Below are 19,632 nucleotides of genomic sequence, written 5' to 3' on the forward strand. Positions count from 1 at the left end.
CTCACTTAGGTCTTTTGTATATATAATTTAATAAGATGACTTGTGTACTGATTGTTTAATGTGCTCAGCAACATTCTATTTCCATGAAGTTTGTACTTTATAGACTTACTTTAATCCAGTTTCCCTCATTTTAGTTCTCTTCAGTGTCATTTTTATTTCTTCTGTAAGCATATCTGGGACTGTGACGTTAGAAATTAAGTTTTAATTTCTACTGCACTTGACAGTGAAAGAAAAATAGTATACATATTTTTTCAAATGACTAGTTTTCTATGGTTTGATATTCTTTCCATTTTCATTATTAAATAACTTTGCTTAATTGAGACTGTTATTAAACTTTCTTTTTGGTTTTATTCTCCATTAATTGCTTTCCTTTTTGAGATAATACTGTTCAACATTTTCATATGATTTTATAAATGAATTTATATTTTCTGTTGGAATCAGATAATGTGTGTCATGATGTATCAGTTCAGCTCATCTATCTTTGCTTCTTCTGAGTCTTTAGGTTCTCCTGAAATTTTTAACTTCTAAGATCCCTTTAATCTCACAATGTTTTATTTTATCTTTTGTTCTATTTTTTATCCATTTTCCCCCTCTGGCTTAAGACTTGTTCCAGCATGAGAGAGACATCTGACCAGAACAGTTCTTATTTTTAGTAATTATATCTTTCTATTGAGAAGAGCTCAGTTCAGAAGTTGAAAGAACAGCATCAATGAACCTGAAAACAGATGTGGTGACCAGGGGGCTTACCTATTTACCTGTCAGAGGCACAGAGAAGAAGAATGAGGATGAGTTGCATTTTCTGGAGGACTTATTTGCTTTTTATGGAGTCAGCTGTTCTTGTCTGGATGAAGTGTTCCATGAGGTTCTAGGAAAATTCTCTCTCTTTTTTAACTAGGTGGACAGTCATTGTATCTTTGGGAGTCCCTATCCTAAGACTGGGGCTTCATGCACAAGATTATGAATTTGTTTAAGGTAACAGTGGTAGCATAGGTTTGAGGAATGGGGAGGTGGGGAGGAAGGGGATATGTAAGTACTCTAAATATTAAATTCTCTAATAGAAGTTCATAAGGTTTTTACCTTTCTTGAAACTATTCCCTCTTTTGATCTTGTGCATTTAACTATAATTATTTTATAACTGCTGCATAATTCCTTTGTTTGGATATTGAAGAGTTACAGAGTTTTTAACAAAAGTCACTCATTTGCCCATAGCTAGCAAGTATCTAATGTCAACATTTATATTCAAATCAGTATTACCTTTGACCACCAACTCTCTCCATTTTCCAAGCACATCAGGTGTTAACTAAAGTTATTTTTAAGGCTCTTTTGGTCTCCTTTTTATGGCATTTGATTTACAACAGTTCCATTTATTTGCAAAATTACTATGTCTACTATTTATATGCTTTCTACTAATAATAATTTTTTAAATTATCAATAATTTATTTTAGTGTATCACGATTAAGCTTTTCAACCAAATGTCATATATTTATAATTTTTATTTCTTCTGGATTTTTGCTAATTTTGATCTTGGCTGTGAAAAGTCTAACTGTAAAACTGATAGCTAATACAGGAATGCCTTTGGGAATTAGTAATTTGAACAAGTAGCTAGATGGGTCAATGGAGAGAGCACAGAAGATGTAATCTCCTGAAGAAAGTCTCTTAATCTTTCTGCCTCAGTTTTGTTATGTAAAATGAAGATAATAATAGCACTCATCTCCCAGGTCTGTTAGAGCAATAAAATGAGATATTTGCAAAGCACTTTGCAAATCTCCAAGAGCTACATGATTACTCGGCATTAGCATTATCAATAACATACCTTTCCTCTTCTGTTAAAATATGATTAATTTCATTATTTTTGTAATGATATATAGTATTTGCCATATTTAGGGCCTTTTATAACTTATCTCAAATGAAGCATTTATAATCCAGAAATGTTCAACTTCTTTGGGGTGCAAAAGTTTTTGGTCTCTGATTTATGATTTTTTAAAAATATATTTTTCACCACCCTCACCTAGTCTCATCTTTACATTGAGTATCAAAGAGTTTGTTAATTTTATTTAGAGAATATTACCAAGATCTTTATAAAATTTCTCCTCTTTATATTCTCCAAATGAAAGTACATAAACTTCAAGGATTTCTTTTATTTTTATAAATCTGTATTATGAGAATTGCAATAGAAGAAAACCAGATGTCTCAGGACATTGTGTTCTGAGTTTTCTTTAGATATATAATGAAATCAACTGTAATAATTCCTTTTATTTGCCTTTGAGAGTCATTCTTCCTTTAGCTTATAATGTCCTCTTTTTTTCTCAGCATAATTAATGTAAAAATATTAACAATGATCTATATCCCTGCATAATAACTCTACTCAATGATCTCGAGAAAGATCTCCCATTTAGAGTACTAGAAGTCAAATTAAAGAAAAAAATGGTTAAAAACTATGTAATTCTTAACATTTTCAGCTTCCTTTTCTAACATTTCATCACTATCATGGCTGAGAGAGGCAGGAACAAGTATAAAAATGAGGGATATTTTCTATTTTCTTTATTTCTTGAATGTTGAGGCCAAAAAATTAGATACTTGCTAGCTATGGGCAAATCATGTGACACCTTAAGCTTCAGTCTCTTCATTACTAAAATGAGGATAATAAATTTCTTCTATACTTCACTATATTTTTGTAAGAATTAAATGAAAAGATGGATGTGAAAATACTTTGTAAATGATAAGAAGTCATTCACATGTTACAGGGGTCCTCAAACTTTTTAAATAGGGGGCCAGTTCACTGTCCCTCAGACTGTTGGAAGGCTGGACAAAGGGGGCCTTTAAATAAAGAAACTTCATAGCCCTGGGTGAGAGGGATAATCATCCTCAGCTGCTACATCTCGCCCACGGGTGTAGTTTGAGGACTCCTGAAATAAAAACAAAACAAAATTCAATTGCTCTCCCAAAAGCAATTTTGGAAGAGTAATGAAGGTAGCAGATAATATGGAATAGTTGGAATTCTTTATGAAAATAAAGCTCTAGAATATGAATTTGTAAAAACAAAATTATTGGACAGATGGTCCTCTGGGATATGTTTCCATATTTTGAAGTTGATCTGTTGGTGAAGAGGGATGTCTGGAATAAAGTTGTCATTGACATTTCAATAGTAATAGTAGACTAAGGATATAGGAAACAGAACTGAGCCCAGGTATTATGAATTGCAACTAATATGGTCAGAGAACGAGTAAGTATTGAAGTAATCCAGAATTAGAAAAGACTTTAAACTTCTTGATAAAGGTAACATCAGTTGAGGAATCTAAACTAGGGAGATATAGAAACATTAGGGCAGTTTATAGTATGGTAGATAGAACACCAGGATTGGAATCAGGAAGATTCATCCTCCCAAGTTTAAATTTGGCCTCAGACATTTTCTAGATGTGCAACACTGGGCAAGTCATTTAGCACTATTTGCCTCAGTTTGCTCATTTGAAAAATGATCTGAAATAGGAAATGACAAACCACTTCTAATTTCTTTACTAAGAAAGGAACTTGGCTAAGTTTCATTGCCACAAAGTATTGGATGTGACTGAAATGACAGAAAAACAAATATTAGAATTTAGAGGGGGAAAAGTAGACTGATGCCAAATAGACATTCTATTCTAATGTAGGGCATACTAAGTTTAGAGTTCAGTAGAGGGCAAATAATTAAAATATGTGATGAGAAATGGTGAGTGCACTTATGGAAAGAAATTTAAAGTGATAACTCAAAGGCAAAACAGACACTAATAATGCTCAGGAAATTCATATAATCTACAGGGCAACACAAGGTGATGCATTTTAGCAAGCAACCTGGGCACCTGAAGGTAAGGAATCCATTCAGAAAATCTGGGCAACAGGGGAATAACTGAAAAATAAGAATAACTTGTGAGATGAAGTTACATAATTAAATATTGGATTTAGAGCTGGAAGATATCAGCCAGTAATCTTCTTGCCTGGTACTTTGTAAGAAAGAATGTAAAAATTATACCCTAGAAAAGAGAATTAGTAAGTAAAACCTACAATTCTCAATAGGAACAATATTTTGTTGGACTGCTTGACACATCCTGAGGAGAGCAGGAGCCATCAAAATCTTTTTCATGACATCCTGTTCCACTCAATTAATTGGAGAACTTTGCTCATAGGAATACAATTCTAATGTTATAATTAAAAAAAAAACAGGTAAGAAGAATTTGCTTTATGGGAATATGCCTAATATTCCCATTTATTGGCATCCTTACACTTCAAAAAAATTAAAAAAATAATAATGTGAAATATCTGGCACTTTTCATGAGATAAATATGATACATGTCTAATTCAAAAAGGGAATGTAAAAAAAAATTTCATTATTAGAAAACCAGGTATTTGAAAGCAACTCTTTAATAGTCCATTATATCTTGTTTGCATATGAAATCACTATTTTAAACACATTATTCTGAAACAGGAAAACCATTCCTCCTTAAAAAAAAAAAAAACCAAAAAAAAAAACTGTCTAGAAATGTGATCCAATAGATTCACAATGATTCTCTGAGCTTAAACATTAGGAAATTAGGTTTTTATTTATAGTTTAGTAGCTGTATGGTATGAGGAAAATAACTTAATCTTTCCTATCTCAGTTTTTCCATCTGTAAAATATAGTCAACAAAAAAGCAAAGAAACCTTCAATAGCAACATGTTACATTTGGATTTTATTAAACACTAAAATTTATGAAAAACTCACTGTGTGCTCCATTATCATTTCAAATACCTTTCATGTATTTAGTCTTTTTATAATCATTTCCTTTCCTGCAAGTATATATGTATATGTGTGTATATGTATGCATGTATGTATATACACATATTTTGTCCTTCAAAACTATTTTACTCAATTCTTTTTACTCTTTAGTCAACTAATACTATTTGTGATATAGAATAATATATGAGTTTTGTTCCTAACCTCTAAAGTTAAAGAATCCCTTTTAGGTTTAAAGAGATAAGGACTAGATTTATTGTTTAATTGATATAAGGAACATTTGGTTATAGAAACTCTACTAACAAAGCAGTTTGGTACCTTCTTTGCCACTTAACATGCTAGCGTGTTTCAGATTAGGTACTTAAAACCTAGCTCAGGGGCTACTTCCCTATTTAAAACCTATTTAAAAAATTAAAAAAAAAGAATGCCTCATGCTATTCATAACATTCAAGAACTTTCTAATTTTAACTTTTATCCTCATGAGTTTGAAAAAATGCTTCATTTATCATTGAATGAAACTGGTTATGTTAGAGATGAGGTTATATTGATTCCACAAGCCAAAAAAAAAAAAAATTCAGCAACTTATAATCAAACCTTGTACTTTTGCATAGCTTACCCACAGGTATATAATTTCATTTAGGATTAATATGGCTGAATATCAAATACTGGGACCCAAACTGAGAATCCAAATTTTTGTTAATGCTTCTTGGAGTCCTGAACTTCATTTATTTCTTGAAAAACTTTTCTCTAGTTTTGCTCTGCATGAAGGGTGAATAAAAGTACAGTCAAAGAGAAATTGATGCCTTTAAAGTTGCTATGAATTTTATAGCTGAAATACACATAAAAATCAGAAATAAGCCTATTTTTCTACTGCCTTATTTAAATTGAAGACAAATCCAATTGTCACCATAAACATTTCCATAAAATGAATATTGAGATGAAGTTTTGCAGAATCAAATGCAATTTTGAAAAGGTCGGTACTGCAATGTGCAGTTTAACAACACTATTAATATCACTAATAGATTTTGTCTGAAATATTAAGTAGATTTTCTTTACTTAGGGGATGGCATTTGGAAAGAACCAAAAGATCATTCTCCTGGTGACAATACAATTTTTTCTCCTTTCATTGGAATTTAGATTTAAAGTCTAGTACCCCATTTAAAAAATCTATTCTTAAACCTGTAAGTTACAAATTTAGAGAAGATAAACTGTATATAGCTTTTCCTTAAGACACAGAATTATGGATAAGGATGAAGTTACAATACAATCAATCATTCAATCAAGTGTTAAATGTCTACTATGTGCCATGCACTGTGCTATATTTCAGAGACACAAATACAAAAAAATAAAATCTCTGATCTAATGGAACTTACAGTCTAACAAGATAGGCAACATTGACACATACAGACAACACAGAAACATAACAGAGAAAATATAGTGTTATATATTAATGAATTAGGAATTATGATGACACTTATTAAGAATGATTTCTGTCCTAGTGTAACTATGGTCTGTCCTAGTTGTGAGATTTTTATTTTTAGCATAATTCTTTAGAAGTAATAAGAAACATTCCTTAAATTTGTATAGGCATTTATTCATTTAATCTATTCCATATATGTATTTTGTGTCTATTTTTGTATATTTTTGTGTGGGTTTAGTTGCTTATATTAAGTTTATTCAAATTGCTTTTTTTTAAAGGGGGGAAAATGTGTCTGTAGGAAGGAAACAGCTTATAATTCTATTAATAACAGTGCCATTCACATTCCAAAGCCCACTGGCATGACACTCTCTTTTTATTGGTGGAGATCAGTGTCTTGTGCCTGTACATGGGAAAGTAAATTAAAGGGGGAAAAAAAAACAAACAAAAAAACCTATTGTATTCTGATAGTACCAATGAGAAGAATAAAGGTGTTGACATCATTGTGCATGTGCATTGTGCATTAGAAAAGTAATTCTTTTTTTACATCACACATGAAACACCCTTTCATATTTTAGAATTTACAATTGCTTCTCTAATCTCTAATCCTCAAAAACTACTTAAATAAGAAAAAAATTAAATCAAATCACTTATTTGCCCACATTAGAAGTTTATCTTATTAAGATTATAAATGAAATTTCCTAAGAGTTTTAACCTCAAAAAAACTGACTAGAATTGAAGTGATGGGCATGGTTGGGGTAGCTAGGTAGTGTAGTGGACAGAGCACCAACCCTGAAGTCAGGAGGACCTGAATTCAAATCTGATCTCAGACACTTAACAGGTCTTAGCTGTGTGATGCTGGGCAAGCACTTAACCCCAATTGCCTCAGGAAAAAAAAATGATGGGCATGGCTTTCTCTCTGAAGGACTACTACTACAGATGGGGATAGATGTATGTAGCTCAAAATATAACAGAAATATATGACCAGAGAAATAAATTCAGGTTCTCAATTCACCTTTGTCACAGTAATTCATTAAATACATTCTTTTTTTGGTATTATTTAAAAGTATGATCAACTCAATCTTAAAAAGAAATACAAGGTAAAAATATTATAATTTGTAGTGGTAGTGAGCATATTATCTTTGAAGGAAAATATTTTAATATATTCAGAACTCCATGTCATTTTTATACAAAGGGGGGAAAATATCATTTTCTCCTGTCTCAAAGATTTCTTCTGTGTTTTGCTTGCCAAGACCCACACTCTTGGGGAAACAAATACTTTTCACTGAGAGAAAAATCTGCCTTCATTACCCTTCTCAAATTCTGGTTATCCGGAATCTATCCCAAAACATTGGGAAATAAGATTTAACCTCATCCTTTCCACTCCCTTCTCCCAAACCAAGGATCATTTAGAACTCATGCAGGCTCTTTGCTAATTGACAGGGTTTGCATAAGATAGAAGACACCAATAGCATTCCTTTCTTCTAGAAAGATTGAGAACTATTCTTCCTTATTTTGTTTTGTGCCATTGGTTCCTTAAATCTTCTAGTTCTTATCCTCTTTCCTATCTTGATACCCTCTAGACACATAGGTGTTTTCTCACTGGCTAAAAAAATCTTTCAACTATGCAGCATGATGAGCTACTTGAAAGAGGAACTCTTTTGATTTTTCTTTTTGTTTTCTCAAAGCTTAGCAGAGTACTTGGCATGTGTTTTTATATGCCTTTTGCCTATCTATTTTTAATGATACCTTTGCATTCATTAATTAAAGAAATAGAACTTAATAACATGATAATGGAAATGACTGAGGGTGGATTAAAAAGTCATATTTAACAAAATGATAGCTGATGATAATTTTAGCTATTAATACATAATTTAAGAATATTGTGAATAATGTTCTTCAAAGGTACCCTCTTGCAGTGGCAACAGTTAACTATGTCTTCAGGTTATTGAATGTTCTTGGTTATTTTTGGGATGTGGAAGAGTTGGTTTTTCAAACATCTATAACTTAAACAATATTTCATATGCAGAATTGTTTTGAGGAAAATCATATGAATCAGTAAAAATATGAATACTTAAATATATGCATGCATTTCACACAAACACACACACACACACACACACACCTATCTAGAAATCAAGAGACAAAAAAAATTAAACACAAAAGGGGGACTTTCATGGAAATCCAAAATAAACATAGTTGGAAGCTCCATGTGGAAATTTGATTTCTCTTTTGAAAGACCAAATGTTTGAAATTAGAAATTTATAATTTTTATTGGCTAGCTTATATAGAGTTCATAGACAAGGATTCTAAATGACAATTGGGAAGCGGCAAATAAGAGGCTTAGGACAAAACACAAAAATCAACATGTTATATGAGGTAGAAAACATTTCCTTGTATTCAAGTTACCAAATTCAAGTCTTACTTTTCACCCATATAGTAACAACTATGTAATCCTGGGAAAGTTGCTTAATCTGATACCTGAGACAATTATGTAAACCTATAAGTCATGTAACAGTTGTGAATCTTCAGAATTTTCCTATACTAATGAAATCACAAGTCTAGATGCTCCCCCAAAAAACCACAATCAATACCTTGAATTCTATTTGAACAGCAATAAATCTTTCATGTACAGGTCACCATACAAATACAAATATTTTACTTGTTAATAATTAATAACAAAAATTCCATGGATGATTATCATTTCAATGCTCTCATGGATGTGTAATAAAAATCAATAAGCAATAAAAATAGAAAAACAATTCTCCAGATATAGTAACTATTCTCAAAGAAAGGACATGCTGTGGTATGTGGTACTTTCTACACACTGGTATGTGGTACTTTCTACACACACACACACACACACACACACACACACAGTCATATATGTTACTCTCTCCACATTACCATCTAGTCTCCCTTTGTATTTCTGGTACTGTTTTGATTCATATCAGGACTCCCATGTATAATCAAACAGAATTTGTGACAATATATGAGTGTTCAAAAATGCAAATGTACTGGTCCAATAGGTGTCTGCTTGGTGCTTCTCTATGCTGCACTAGTAATGCTCCACAAACATCACTGAAAACAACACTTGGATGTTGCCATGCAATTAAGCTATACTTCAAAATTAATTTTAGTTGATACAAGAGGAAAATAACATATTTTTATTAGTTTATTGATTATAAACTTGGACATTCAACAAACCAACATGACTGTCTGGAAAAAGGATGAATAGATGTCAGGAAACATGTTGAAAATATTACCTGCAACCATTGTGACTGGTCACTGTGGCCTGAGGTCCAGGCATTCACTTTTCCCTGTTTATCTAGCCGGGCTTTCCTGGGTTCCCATGTGAACATATCCATGTTGAGAGTCCTGAAGATGCTGGATGCAGTAATCTGATAGTCTTGTATATGTCCTGATTTCATTCCCAGAGGCTCAGAACAACCTGAATGAAAATGAGAAAGATCCATGAGAAAAAATAATTTATAACTCTGGAAGTTTTCTATGGTCTTTTTGAATAGTCAAGAAAAGACTAAATATAATGACACTCATTTTGAAAATAGGGGTATCAATATTCTTACAGAAAAGCTTTAATCAAGAGTACATATGGAGTAAAATTGAAAAACAAGATAGCCAATTGAGACTATTTTATTCTACATATTTTCAAAAGGTTGAAAGCAAGATAGACAATTCAAAGTATTTTACTGTGATGGTATTTTTTTCCCAAAAATGATACAAAGTTGAAATTCTGTTTCCATTTTCATTAGTCTTAGTCCTTTGACTGTTTCCTGATTTTCAGCAGACCCCATAATTTCCTTAACAATGAGGTATTTTCTTAGAAAATAGTTATTTTTCATTGACATAGTACCAAACTACTGCTACTATAAGTGCCTACAATACAAGGTTATTTTGCCATAATTTCTATTCTTGCATTGAAAACTATGATGAGACATACTCCTACTAGATGAATATACTCCAATTTACTTCCTCGTGATTTCTTTTTGCCTTTTAATTTCATATTATCTCAAACGACTGCTTTTAGAACTCATTCTAGAGAATTTGGCTTTAAATGGAAGAGATAAGATAAAAGGCAGAATAAAATGGCTACAAAAATGATTTTTAATTAAAACTGTTAAGAGACAAGCAATATCTGATCTCTTTTCTGACATCCTCATGATTGGAAATTATATTTTTCTTTCATGTTCTTTTACATTGCTTCTTAAGAGCCCCACATACATTTTTGAGATTGGAAGGTAGAAAAATGATGAAGAATTCTGCCATTTATGTTTTAAGATTCAGTAAAGGAATATAACTAGGCACTAGCTCATATTCAAATTAATTGCTACTAGGAAGGAATGTATTTTGGCAAATTTGTTATTATGATCTAATAATGAGATTGTTAAATTATTAAAATTAAAATATCAAATAATATTAAATATTAAATTATATCCTAAATATCTTAAGTCACTCTAATAACATATTGCCATGAATAAAGGATGCTTATAAAAGTCCAGTCTGCTTATATATTAGTCAGTGATTGTTCAACCCCATATTTAAAACTGCTTCCTTTTAGATAGGAAATATGCAAACTGATATTGAATAGCAACCCTATTCTGAATGAATAGAATTGGAGAGAGTGAACTTCCACATTTCAGCAAAATACAAGCAAGTTACATAGGAGATCTTTCCTGACATTCAAATACACACCTCAATTTTTTAATCAAGTTAATAATAAGATGTTGCAACATTTAGTTAATTTGTGGCAGTAATTTTTCTTTTTTTAATTAAAGGTTTTTATTTTTAAAATATACACAGGGATAATTTTAACATTCATTCCTACAAAACCCTGTGTCCTAATTTTTTTCCCTCCCTTCCTTCACCCCATTCCCCAGTTGGCAAGTAATCCAATATATGTTGAATATGTGCAATTCCTCTCTACATATTTCCACAAATACCAGGCTGCTCCAGAAAAATCAGGAAGGAAAAATCAAAAAGGGAAAAAAAATGAGAAAGCAAACAACAAAAAGAGTGAAAATACTATGTTGTGGTCTATTTTAAGTTCCCACTGCCCTTTCTCTGGGTACAGATGGCTTTCTTCATCACAAGATCATTGGAACTGGTCTGAATCACCTCAATGTTGACAAGAGCCATGTCCACCAGAATTGATCTTCACATAAGCTTTTTGTTGTATGGCAGTAATTTTTAAAGTGTAAGTCAATACATATTTATTAAGTGTTTGCTATGTATTAGATGTTATGCTAAGTTCTGAGGATTAAAACATAATAATAAAAAATAAAAACATAGTGCCTACTCTCAAGGAGCCCAAATGTACATAAATTTATACATAAAAGATATATGCAGGGCAATCTGAAAGGAAAAGAACAAGCTTTCAAGAAGGCTTGGAAGGGCTTCCTACTGAAGGATGAATTTAAATAGTCTTAAAGAAAGCCACCTATGAAAAGAAATGATGAAGGAGATCATCACAGGCATGAAGGACAGCTGGTAAAAATGCATGGCATTTTGATGGACTGCTATATGTGAAGAAAAGCAGATAGGTCAACAGAGATAGATCCTAGAATTTGTGGTTGGCAGTCAAGTGTAAGAAGCCTTAAAATGCCAATCTGGGGATTTTCTACTGGATCTTGGATATGTTAAAGTCACTACATGTTATATGAAAATCACCTTGGCAATGGAATGTAAGATGAATTGGAGTAGAAAATAATTCCAGATCAATTGGAAAGTCCATGAATATATCCTCAGACACTAAAAACAAATAAGGTATCTACATTTTAATCTCAGTTGTCCAAAGGATGTGAGTAAAAAGTTGAGGTGCAAAGGAATTCAGAAAAACAGAAAAGTTGAGTTTGTTTTCCTGCATAAGTAAACATAAATTTCTAGGTTTTAGAAAATTAAAATATTTTATTTTGAAGATTTGTTCTCTTGTTATTTCAACACAGTTATGGAATTCAGTTGTATGAATTGGTTTTCTCTCTCTAATAATGAAAGTGATGACAACTACTGCTATTCTAATCTACTAATATATGTTAAGTTAGTCTTTCTACTAAGGAAGTGAATGGCACATCTCTTAACTACCAGATGGAATAACTCCATATTAGGAAGCTGAAGACTTTGTAATGAGATAGAAAAGTTGGAGAATAAAGTTGATTGTGTAAAATTATGTGGCCTAAGGCACAGAGCATTGTTGTACTTTGTGAATAAGTATTATGCTTTAATTTAAGCAAATCATTATTGTGAAGGGGGGAATAATAATTTATATAGCTTCTATTATAAATTTACAAATATTAACTCACTTGATGATCATGATAACATTGTAAGGCGTGGGTTGTTATACATATTTTACAAATGAAAAAAACTGAGGCAAGCAGGTTTAAACTCATATCTTCTGGACTCTAGGCATAGCTCTCTATCCATGTACCACCTACCTGCCTCATATGTTAATTGAGTTCATAGAGCTTCCTCAATTTGTCAGTTTGACTCCCCTTATTAATTAGTCATCTCAGGCACATTACTTTACATACTACTATCTAACCTTTTTACTTATAGAGATAGAATCTGAAAAAAATTATGTTTAGACCTTCAAAATATTATTTATAACAGGGAGGATTTGGGATGCTTTTAAAGTATCTACTAAGAATGATGTTTTGTGTGTTTTGGGGGATGTGGCCTGGCTTCTTTTTTTAATATAATAAAAATGTTAAAGTGTCCATGTGATTTATTTTCAAGCTGAAAAGTAAAATATATTTACTTCAGAGTGTGAGTGTTCATTATATGAAGGCCTGACCATCAGCAGTTAACATACTTCAAAAGTTCATAAACAAGAAAATAAAAACTAGAACCATAGCCAAAGAATAAGCTTGTATGATAATCTCCATAGGACTAAGGTTTTTTCTTGATTGTCTTAGGGAAGATAAATGATTTGTTGATGCCACAGGCATCTCTGTGATATCTTTTTATATAGTGAACAGGACAATAGCTCTACAATAAGTACAAAATCTTATATCAAGAGCTGGAAGTAACTTCAAAGGTTTTCTATTCTAAACTTCTCAGTTCACAGATGATGTACCTGAGTTTCAAAGGGATAAAATGACTACCAAAACTTTACAAATAGTATATATGAGGGGTAGAATTTGAACAGAGATCTTCTAATTTCAGTTCTAATACTCTGTATATTTTATTATATTACTTCCTCAATTCTATGCTGGAACTTATCAAGATCCAATAAGATGATTTGAAAAAAGATGAGGAGACATATGTAATAGGGACAAACTGCAACCATTCCCAATACGATCAGGAATAAAATGAGGTTGCCCACTATCACCATTACTATTCAATATTGTATAAGAAATGCTAGCTTTGGCAAGAAGAATTGAGAAAGAGATTAAAGGAATTAGAGTAGGCAATGAGGAAACCAAATTATCACTCTTTGCTGATGATATGATGGTATACTGAGAGAACCCCAGAGATTCTACTAAAAAGTTATTAGGAATAATCCACACATTTAGCAAAGTTGCAGGATACAAAATAAACCCACATAAGTCATCAGCATTCTTATATATCACTAACAAAATCCAACAGTTAGAATTACAAAGAGAAATTCCATTTAAAGTAACTACTGATTGTATAAAATATTTAGGAATCTATTTGCCAAGGGAAAATCAGAAACATTATAAGCAAAACTACAAAACACTTTCCACAGAAATTAAGTTTGATCTAACCAACTTGAAAAATATTAAATGCTCTTGGATAGAGCAAACAAATATAATAAAGTTGACAATATTACCTAAACTAATCTGTTTATTTGGCACTATACCAATCAGACTCCCAAAATACTATTTTAATGACGTAGAAAAAATAACAACAAAATTCATATGGAAAAACAAAAGGTCAAGAATTTCAAGGGAATTAATGAAAAAAAAATCAAATGAAGGTGGCCTAGCTGTACCAGATCTAAAATTACATTATAAAACACCAGCCACCAAAATGATTTGGTAATGGCTAAGAAATAGACTAGTGATCAGTGGCATAGGTTAGGTTCAAAGGACAAAACAGCCAATAATTTTAAAAACCTAGTGTTTGGCAAATCCAAAGACCCCAGTTTGGGGGATAGGAACTTACTATTTGACAAAAATTGCTGGGAAACTTGGAAATTAGTATGGCAGAAACTAGGCATTGACCCATACTTAACACCAAACACCAAGATAAAGGTCAAAATGGATTCATGACCTAGGCATAAAAAATGAGATTATAAATAAATTAGAGAAACACAGGATAGTTTACCTCTCAGACCTGTGGAAGAGGAAGGAATTTATGACAAAAGAAGAACTAGAGATCATTACTGACCACAAAATAGGAAATTATGATTATATCAAATCGAAAATTTTTGTACAAACAAAACTAATGCAGACAAGATTAGAAGGGAAACAATAAACTGGGAAAACATTTTTACAGTCAAAGGTTCTGATAAAGGCCTCATCTCCAAAATATATAGAGAATTACTCTAATTTATAAGAAATCAAGCCATTCTCCAATTGATAAATGGTCAAAGGATATGAACAGACAATTCTCAGACAAAGAAATTGAAACTATTTCTAGCCATATGAAAAGATGCTCCAAGTCATTATTAATCAGAGAAATGGAAATTAAGACAACCCTGAGATACCACTACACACCTGCCAGACTGGCTAAAATGACAGGGAACGATAATGCAGAATGTTGGAGAGGATGTGGGAAAACAGGGACATTAATACATTGTTGGTGGAATTGTGAATACATCCAGCCATTCTGGAAAGCAATTTGGAACTATGCTCAAAAAGTTATCAAACTGTGCATACCCATTGATCCAGCAGTGTTACTACTGGGCTTATATCCCAAAGAAATCTTAAAGAAGGGAAAAGGACCTGTATGTGCACGAATGTTTGTGGCAGCCCTCTTTGTAGTGGCCAGAAACTGGAAACAGAGTGGATGCCCATCAATTGGAGAATGGCTGAATAAATTGTGGTATATGAATATTATGGAATATTATTGTTCAGTAGGAAATGACCAACAGGATGATTTCAGAAAGGCCTGGAGAGACTTACATGAACTCATGCTGAATGAAATGAACAGGACCAGGAGATTATTATATACTTCAACCACAATACTATATAATAATCAATTCTGATGGACCTGGCCATCTTCAGCAATGAGATGAACCAAATCAGTTCCAAGAGAGCAGTAATGAATTGAACCAGATACACCCAGCAAAAAAACTCTGGGAGATGACTAAGAACCATTACATTGAATTCCCAATCCCTATATTTTTGCCTGCCTGCATTTTGGATTTCCTTCACAGGCTAATTGTACAATATTTCAGAGTCCAGTTCTTTTTGTACAGCAAAATAACAATTTGGACATGCAAACTTATTTTGTATTTAATGTATACTTTAATATATTTAACATGTACTGGTCATCCTACCATCTAGGTGAGGGGATGGGGGGAAGGAGGGGAAAAATTAGAACAAAAGGTTTGGCAATTGTCAATGCTGTAAAATTACCCATGCATATAACTTGTAAATAAAAAAGCTATTAAAAAAAAGAAATAACCTTGTGCCATTAGAAAATGATGAAAAGGGTAAATTGGGAGAAACCTAGGAAGATGTATAAGAAATGGTGCAGAGTGCACTAAGAAGAATGAGAACAGCTTATACAATAATGTGTGTTTGTATATATGTGTATATATATATATATTTACATATATCAACATATATGCATATACATAAACATATATTCATTTGTACACATACATACCTAGACATATATATGCATATATGTGTATTCATGTGCAGGTATGTATATGTGTATATAGATTCACACAAACTAGGTATAATATATATGTATACACACATATGCATGTATGTCTTCTTTTAACCTCTCTTTGTACCTCTGCCACAGTGAAGAGGCCATAAGGGTCCTCTTTCTTTAGAAGATTAAAACTTCTTATAAATTTAATAAATAAATAAATTGGAAGAGCCTAGGATATTTTACCTCTCAGACCTGTGGAAAAGGAAGGAATTTATGACCAAAGAAGAACTAGAGATCATTATTGATCACAAAATAGAAAAATATGATTATATCAAATTGAAAAGTTTTTGTACAAACAAAACTAATGCAGACAAGATTAGAAGGGAAGTAATAAACTGGGAAAACATTTTTATAGTCAAAGTTTCTGATAAAGACCTCATTTCCAAAATATAGAGAGAATTGACTCTAATTTATAAGAAATCAAGCCATTCTCCAATTGATAAATGGTCAAAGGATATGAACAGACAATTCTCAGATGAAGAAATTGAAACTATTTCTAGCCATATGAAAAGATGCTCCAACTCATTATTAATCAGAGAAATGCAAATTAAGACAACCCTGAGATACCACTACACACCTGTCACATTGGCTAGAATGACAGGAAAAGATAATATGGAATGTTGGAGGGGATGTGGGAAAACAGGAACATTAATACATTGTTGGTGGAATTATGAATACAGCCATTCTGAAGAGCAATTTGGAACTATGCTCAAAAAATTATCAAAGTGTGCATACCCTTTGATCCACCAGTGTTACTACTGGGCTTATATCCCAAAGAAATTTTAAAGAGAAAGGGACATGTATGTGCACAAATGTTTGTGGCAGCCCTCTTTGTAGTGGCCAGAAACTGGAAACTGAGTGGATGCCCCTCAATTGGAGAATTGCTGAATAAATTATGGTATATGAATATTATGGAATATTACTGTTCTGTAAGAAATGACCAACAGGATGATTTCAGAAAGGCCTGAAGAGACTTACGTGAACTGATGTTTAATGAAATGAGTAGGACCAGGAGATCATTATATACTTCAATAACAATATTATATGATGATCAATTCTGATGGATCTGGCCATCTCCAGCAATGAGATGAACCAAATCAGTTCCAAGGGAGCAGTAATGAATTGAACCAGCTACACCCAGTGAAAGAACTCTGGGAGATGACTATGAAACATTACATAGAATTCCCAATCTCTATATTTTTATCCACCTGCAATTTTGATTTCCTTCACAGGCTAATAGTATACCATTTCAAAGTCTGATTCTTTTTGTACAGCAAAATAACTGTTTGGTCATGTATACGTATATTGTATTTAATTTATACTTTAACATATTTAACATTTATTGGTCAACCTGCCATCTGGGGGAGGAGATGAGGGGAAGGAAGGGGAAAATTGGAACAAAAGGTTTGGCAATTGTCAATGCTGTAAAATTACCTGTGCATATATAACTTGTAAATAAAAATCTATAATAGAAAAAGGAAAAAAAAAGTAAAAGATGAGGAGAAATATTAATGAAAGTTAATTAGTAGTTTAAAATATTATGCTACTTGCTTTATAAAAATCAAAACAATAACTTGAAAACAGTGTTGTTTTAAAATGTGCTCATCCAGAACCAGGAGATCATTACATACTTCAATAACAATACTGTATGAGGATGTATTCTGATGGAAGTGGATTTCTTCCATAAAGAGAAGATCTAACTCAGTTTCAATTGATCAATGCTGGACAGAAGCAGCTATACGCAAAGAAAGAACACTGGGAAATGAATGTAAACTGTTTGCATTTTTGTTTTTCTCCCCAGGTTATTTTTACCTTCTGAATCTAATTCTTCCTGTGCAACAAGAGAACTGTTTGGTTCTGCACACATATATTGTATCTAGGATATACTGTGACATATTTAACATGTATAGGTCTACTTGCCATCTCGGGGAGGGGGTGGAGGAAGGGAGGGGAAAAGTCAGAACAGACGTGAGTGCAAGGGATAATGTTGTAAAAAATTATCCAGGCATGGATTCTGTCAATAAAAGTTATAATTATTAAAATAAATAAATTTTCATCAGTTTTAAAAAATAAAATTTAAAAATGTGCTCATCTGGGTCAATTGATGGAGTTTCTTTCATAAAAATATTTTCATTTTACAAAGAAAAGGAATGATCTTTGAATTAACAAAAAGACATAAAACTTTTTTTCTAATTACATGTCAAGGCAATTTTTAGCTTTCATTTTTATAAGGTTCTGATTTCCAATTTTTTTCCTTCTTCCCTTCCCTTCATTCTTTTAAAATTGTAGCTAATTTGGTATAGGTTACACATATGTGATCCTGTAGAATTTATTTCCATATGATTCACAGTTGTGAAAGAAGAAACAGCTCAAGAAGACAAAAAAACACAAAGAAGAATAAAATAAGTGAAAGAATTATGTTTTGATCTGCATTCAGAGGCTATTCGTTATTTAACTGGATAGGGTAGAGTTTTCCTTTGAGAGTCCTTTGCCTTTGTCTAGGATCTTTGTGTTGCTGAGAAGAGCTGAGCCATTCATGATCACCATACAATAGAATTTGAAAGCCATTGCCCAATTGGTGGATATTTTATCTATACCCAATAGTTTGCCATCACACAAAGAGATGCTATAAATATTCTGTTCACACATAGATCCATTTCCCATTTTTATGATTTCTTTGGGGATACAGACTTAGTAATGGTAATGATGGATCAAAGTGTACACACAGTTTGGTTGCCTTTTGGCCATAGTTCTCTATAATGCTTAGATCATTTACAACTCCAACAACAGTACATTAGTGTCCCAAATTTCCTATGTCCCTAGCATCATTTGTCACTTTCCTTTTTAGTCATATTTGTTGATCTGATAGGCATGGTATCTAAGAGTTATATTGATTTGTATTTCTCTAAATCAAAAGTGATTTAGAGAAACTAGATAGCTTTAATTTTATTTTTACTTTAAAACTGCCAGTTCATACCTTTTGACCATTTGTCAACTGGGGTGTGACTGTTATTCTTATAAATGTAGGCCTTTCTCTATTTGGTTTTTTTCTTATTATAGCTTTTTATTTAAAAAACATATGCATGGGTAGTTTTTCAACACTGACCCTTGCAAAACCTTCTATTCCAACTTTTCCCCCTTCTTCCCTCCACTCTCTTCTCTAGATGGCAGGTAGTACAATACCACTGTTAAATATGTTAAAGTATATGTTAAATACAATATATGTATACAGATTTATATAGTTATTTTGCTGCTCAAGAAAGATCAGATTTAGAAAGAAGATTAAAAAAAACCCTGAGAAGGCAAATAAAAATTCAAGCAAACAATAACAGAAATAGTGCAAATGCTATTTTGTGGTCCAAACTCATTTGTCATAGTTCTCTCTCTGGGTGTAGCTGATTTTCTTCATTACTGAACAATTGGAACTTGTTTGCATCATTTCATTGTTGAAGAGAGCCATGTTCACCAGAATTGATTATCATATAGTATTGTTCTTGAAGTGTATATTGATCTCCGGGTTCTGCTCATTTTGCTTAGCATCGGTTCATGTCTTTCCAGGCCTCTCTGATATCATCCTGCTGCTAATTTCTTACAGAACAAT

General features: G+C 32.2%; 1 protein-coding gene across 2 annotated transcripts in view; it reads right to left on the bottom strand.

The window, feature by feature from the left end:
* EDIL3 (EGF like repeats and discoidin domains 3) overlaps positions 1 to 19,632 on the bottom strand; it is a 634,428-nt gene that overhangs the window by 120,385 nt on the left and 494,411 nt on the right. For both annotated transcript variants that reach the window (XM_051993052.1, XM_051993062.1), the window contains one exon: positions 9,431 to 9,615. In XM_051993052.1, coding sequence (XP_051849012.1) covers positions 9,431 to 9,615 — 185 coding nt within the window. The remainder of the gene's footprint in view (positions 1 to 9,430; positions 9,616 to 19,632) is intronic.

Source organism: Antechinus flavipes, chromosome 1, assembly GCF_016432865.1.
Source record: "Antechinus flavipes isolate AdamAnt ecotype Samford, QLD, Australia chromosome 1, AdamAnt_v2, whole genome shotgun sequence".
In the NCBI taxonomy this organism is placed as follows: Eukaryota; Metazoa; Chordata; class Mammalia; order Dasyuromorphia; family Dasyuridae; genus Antechinus; species Antechinus flavipes.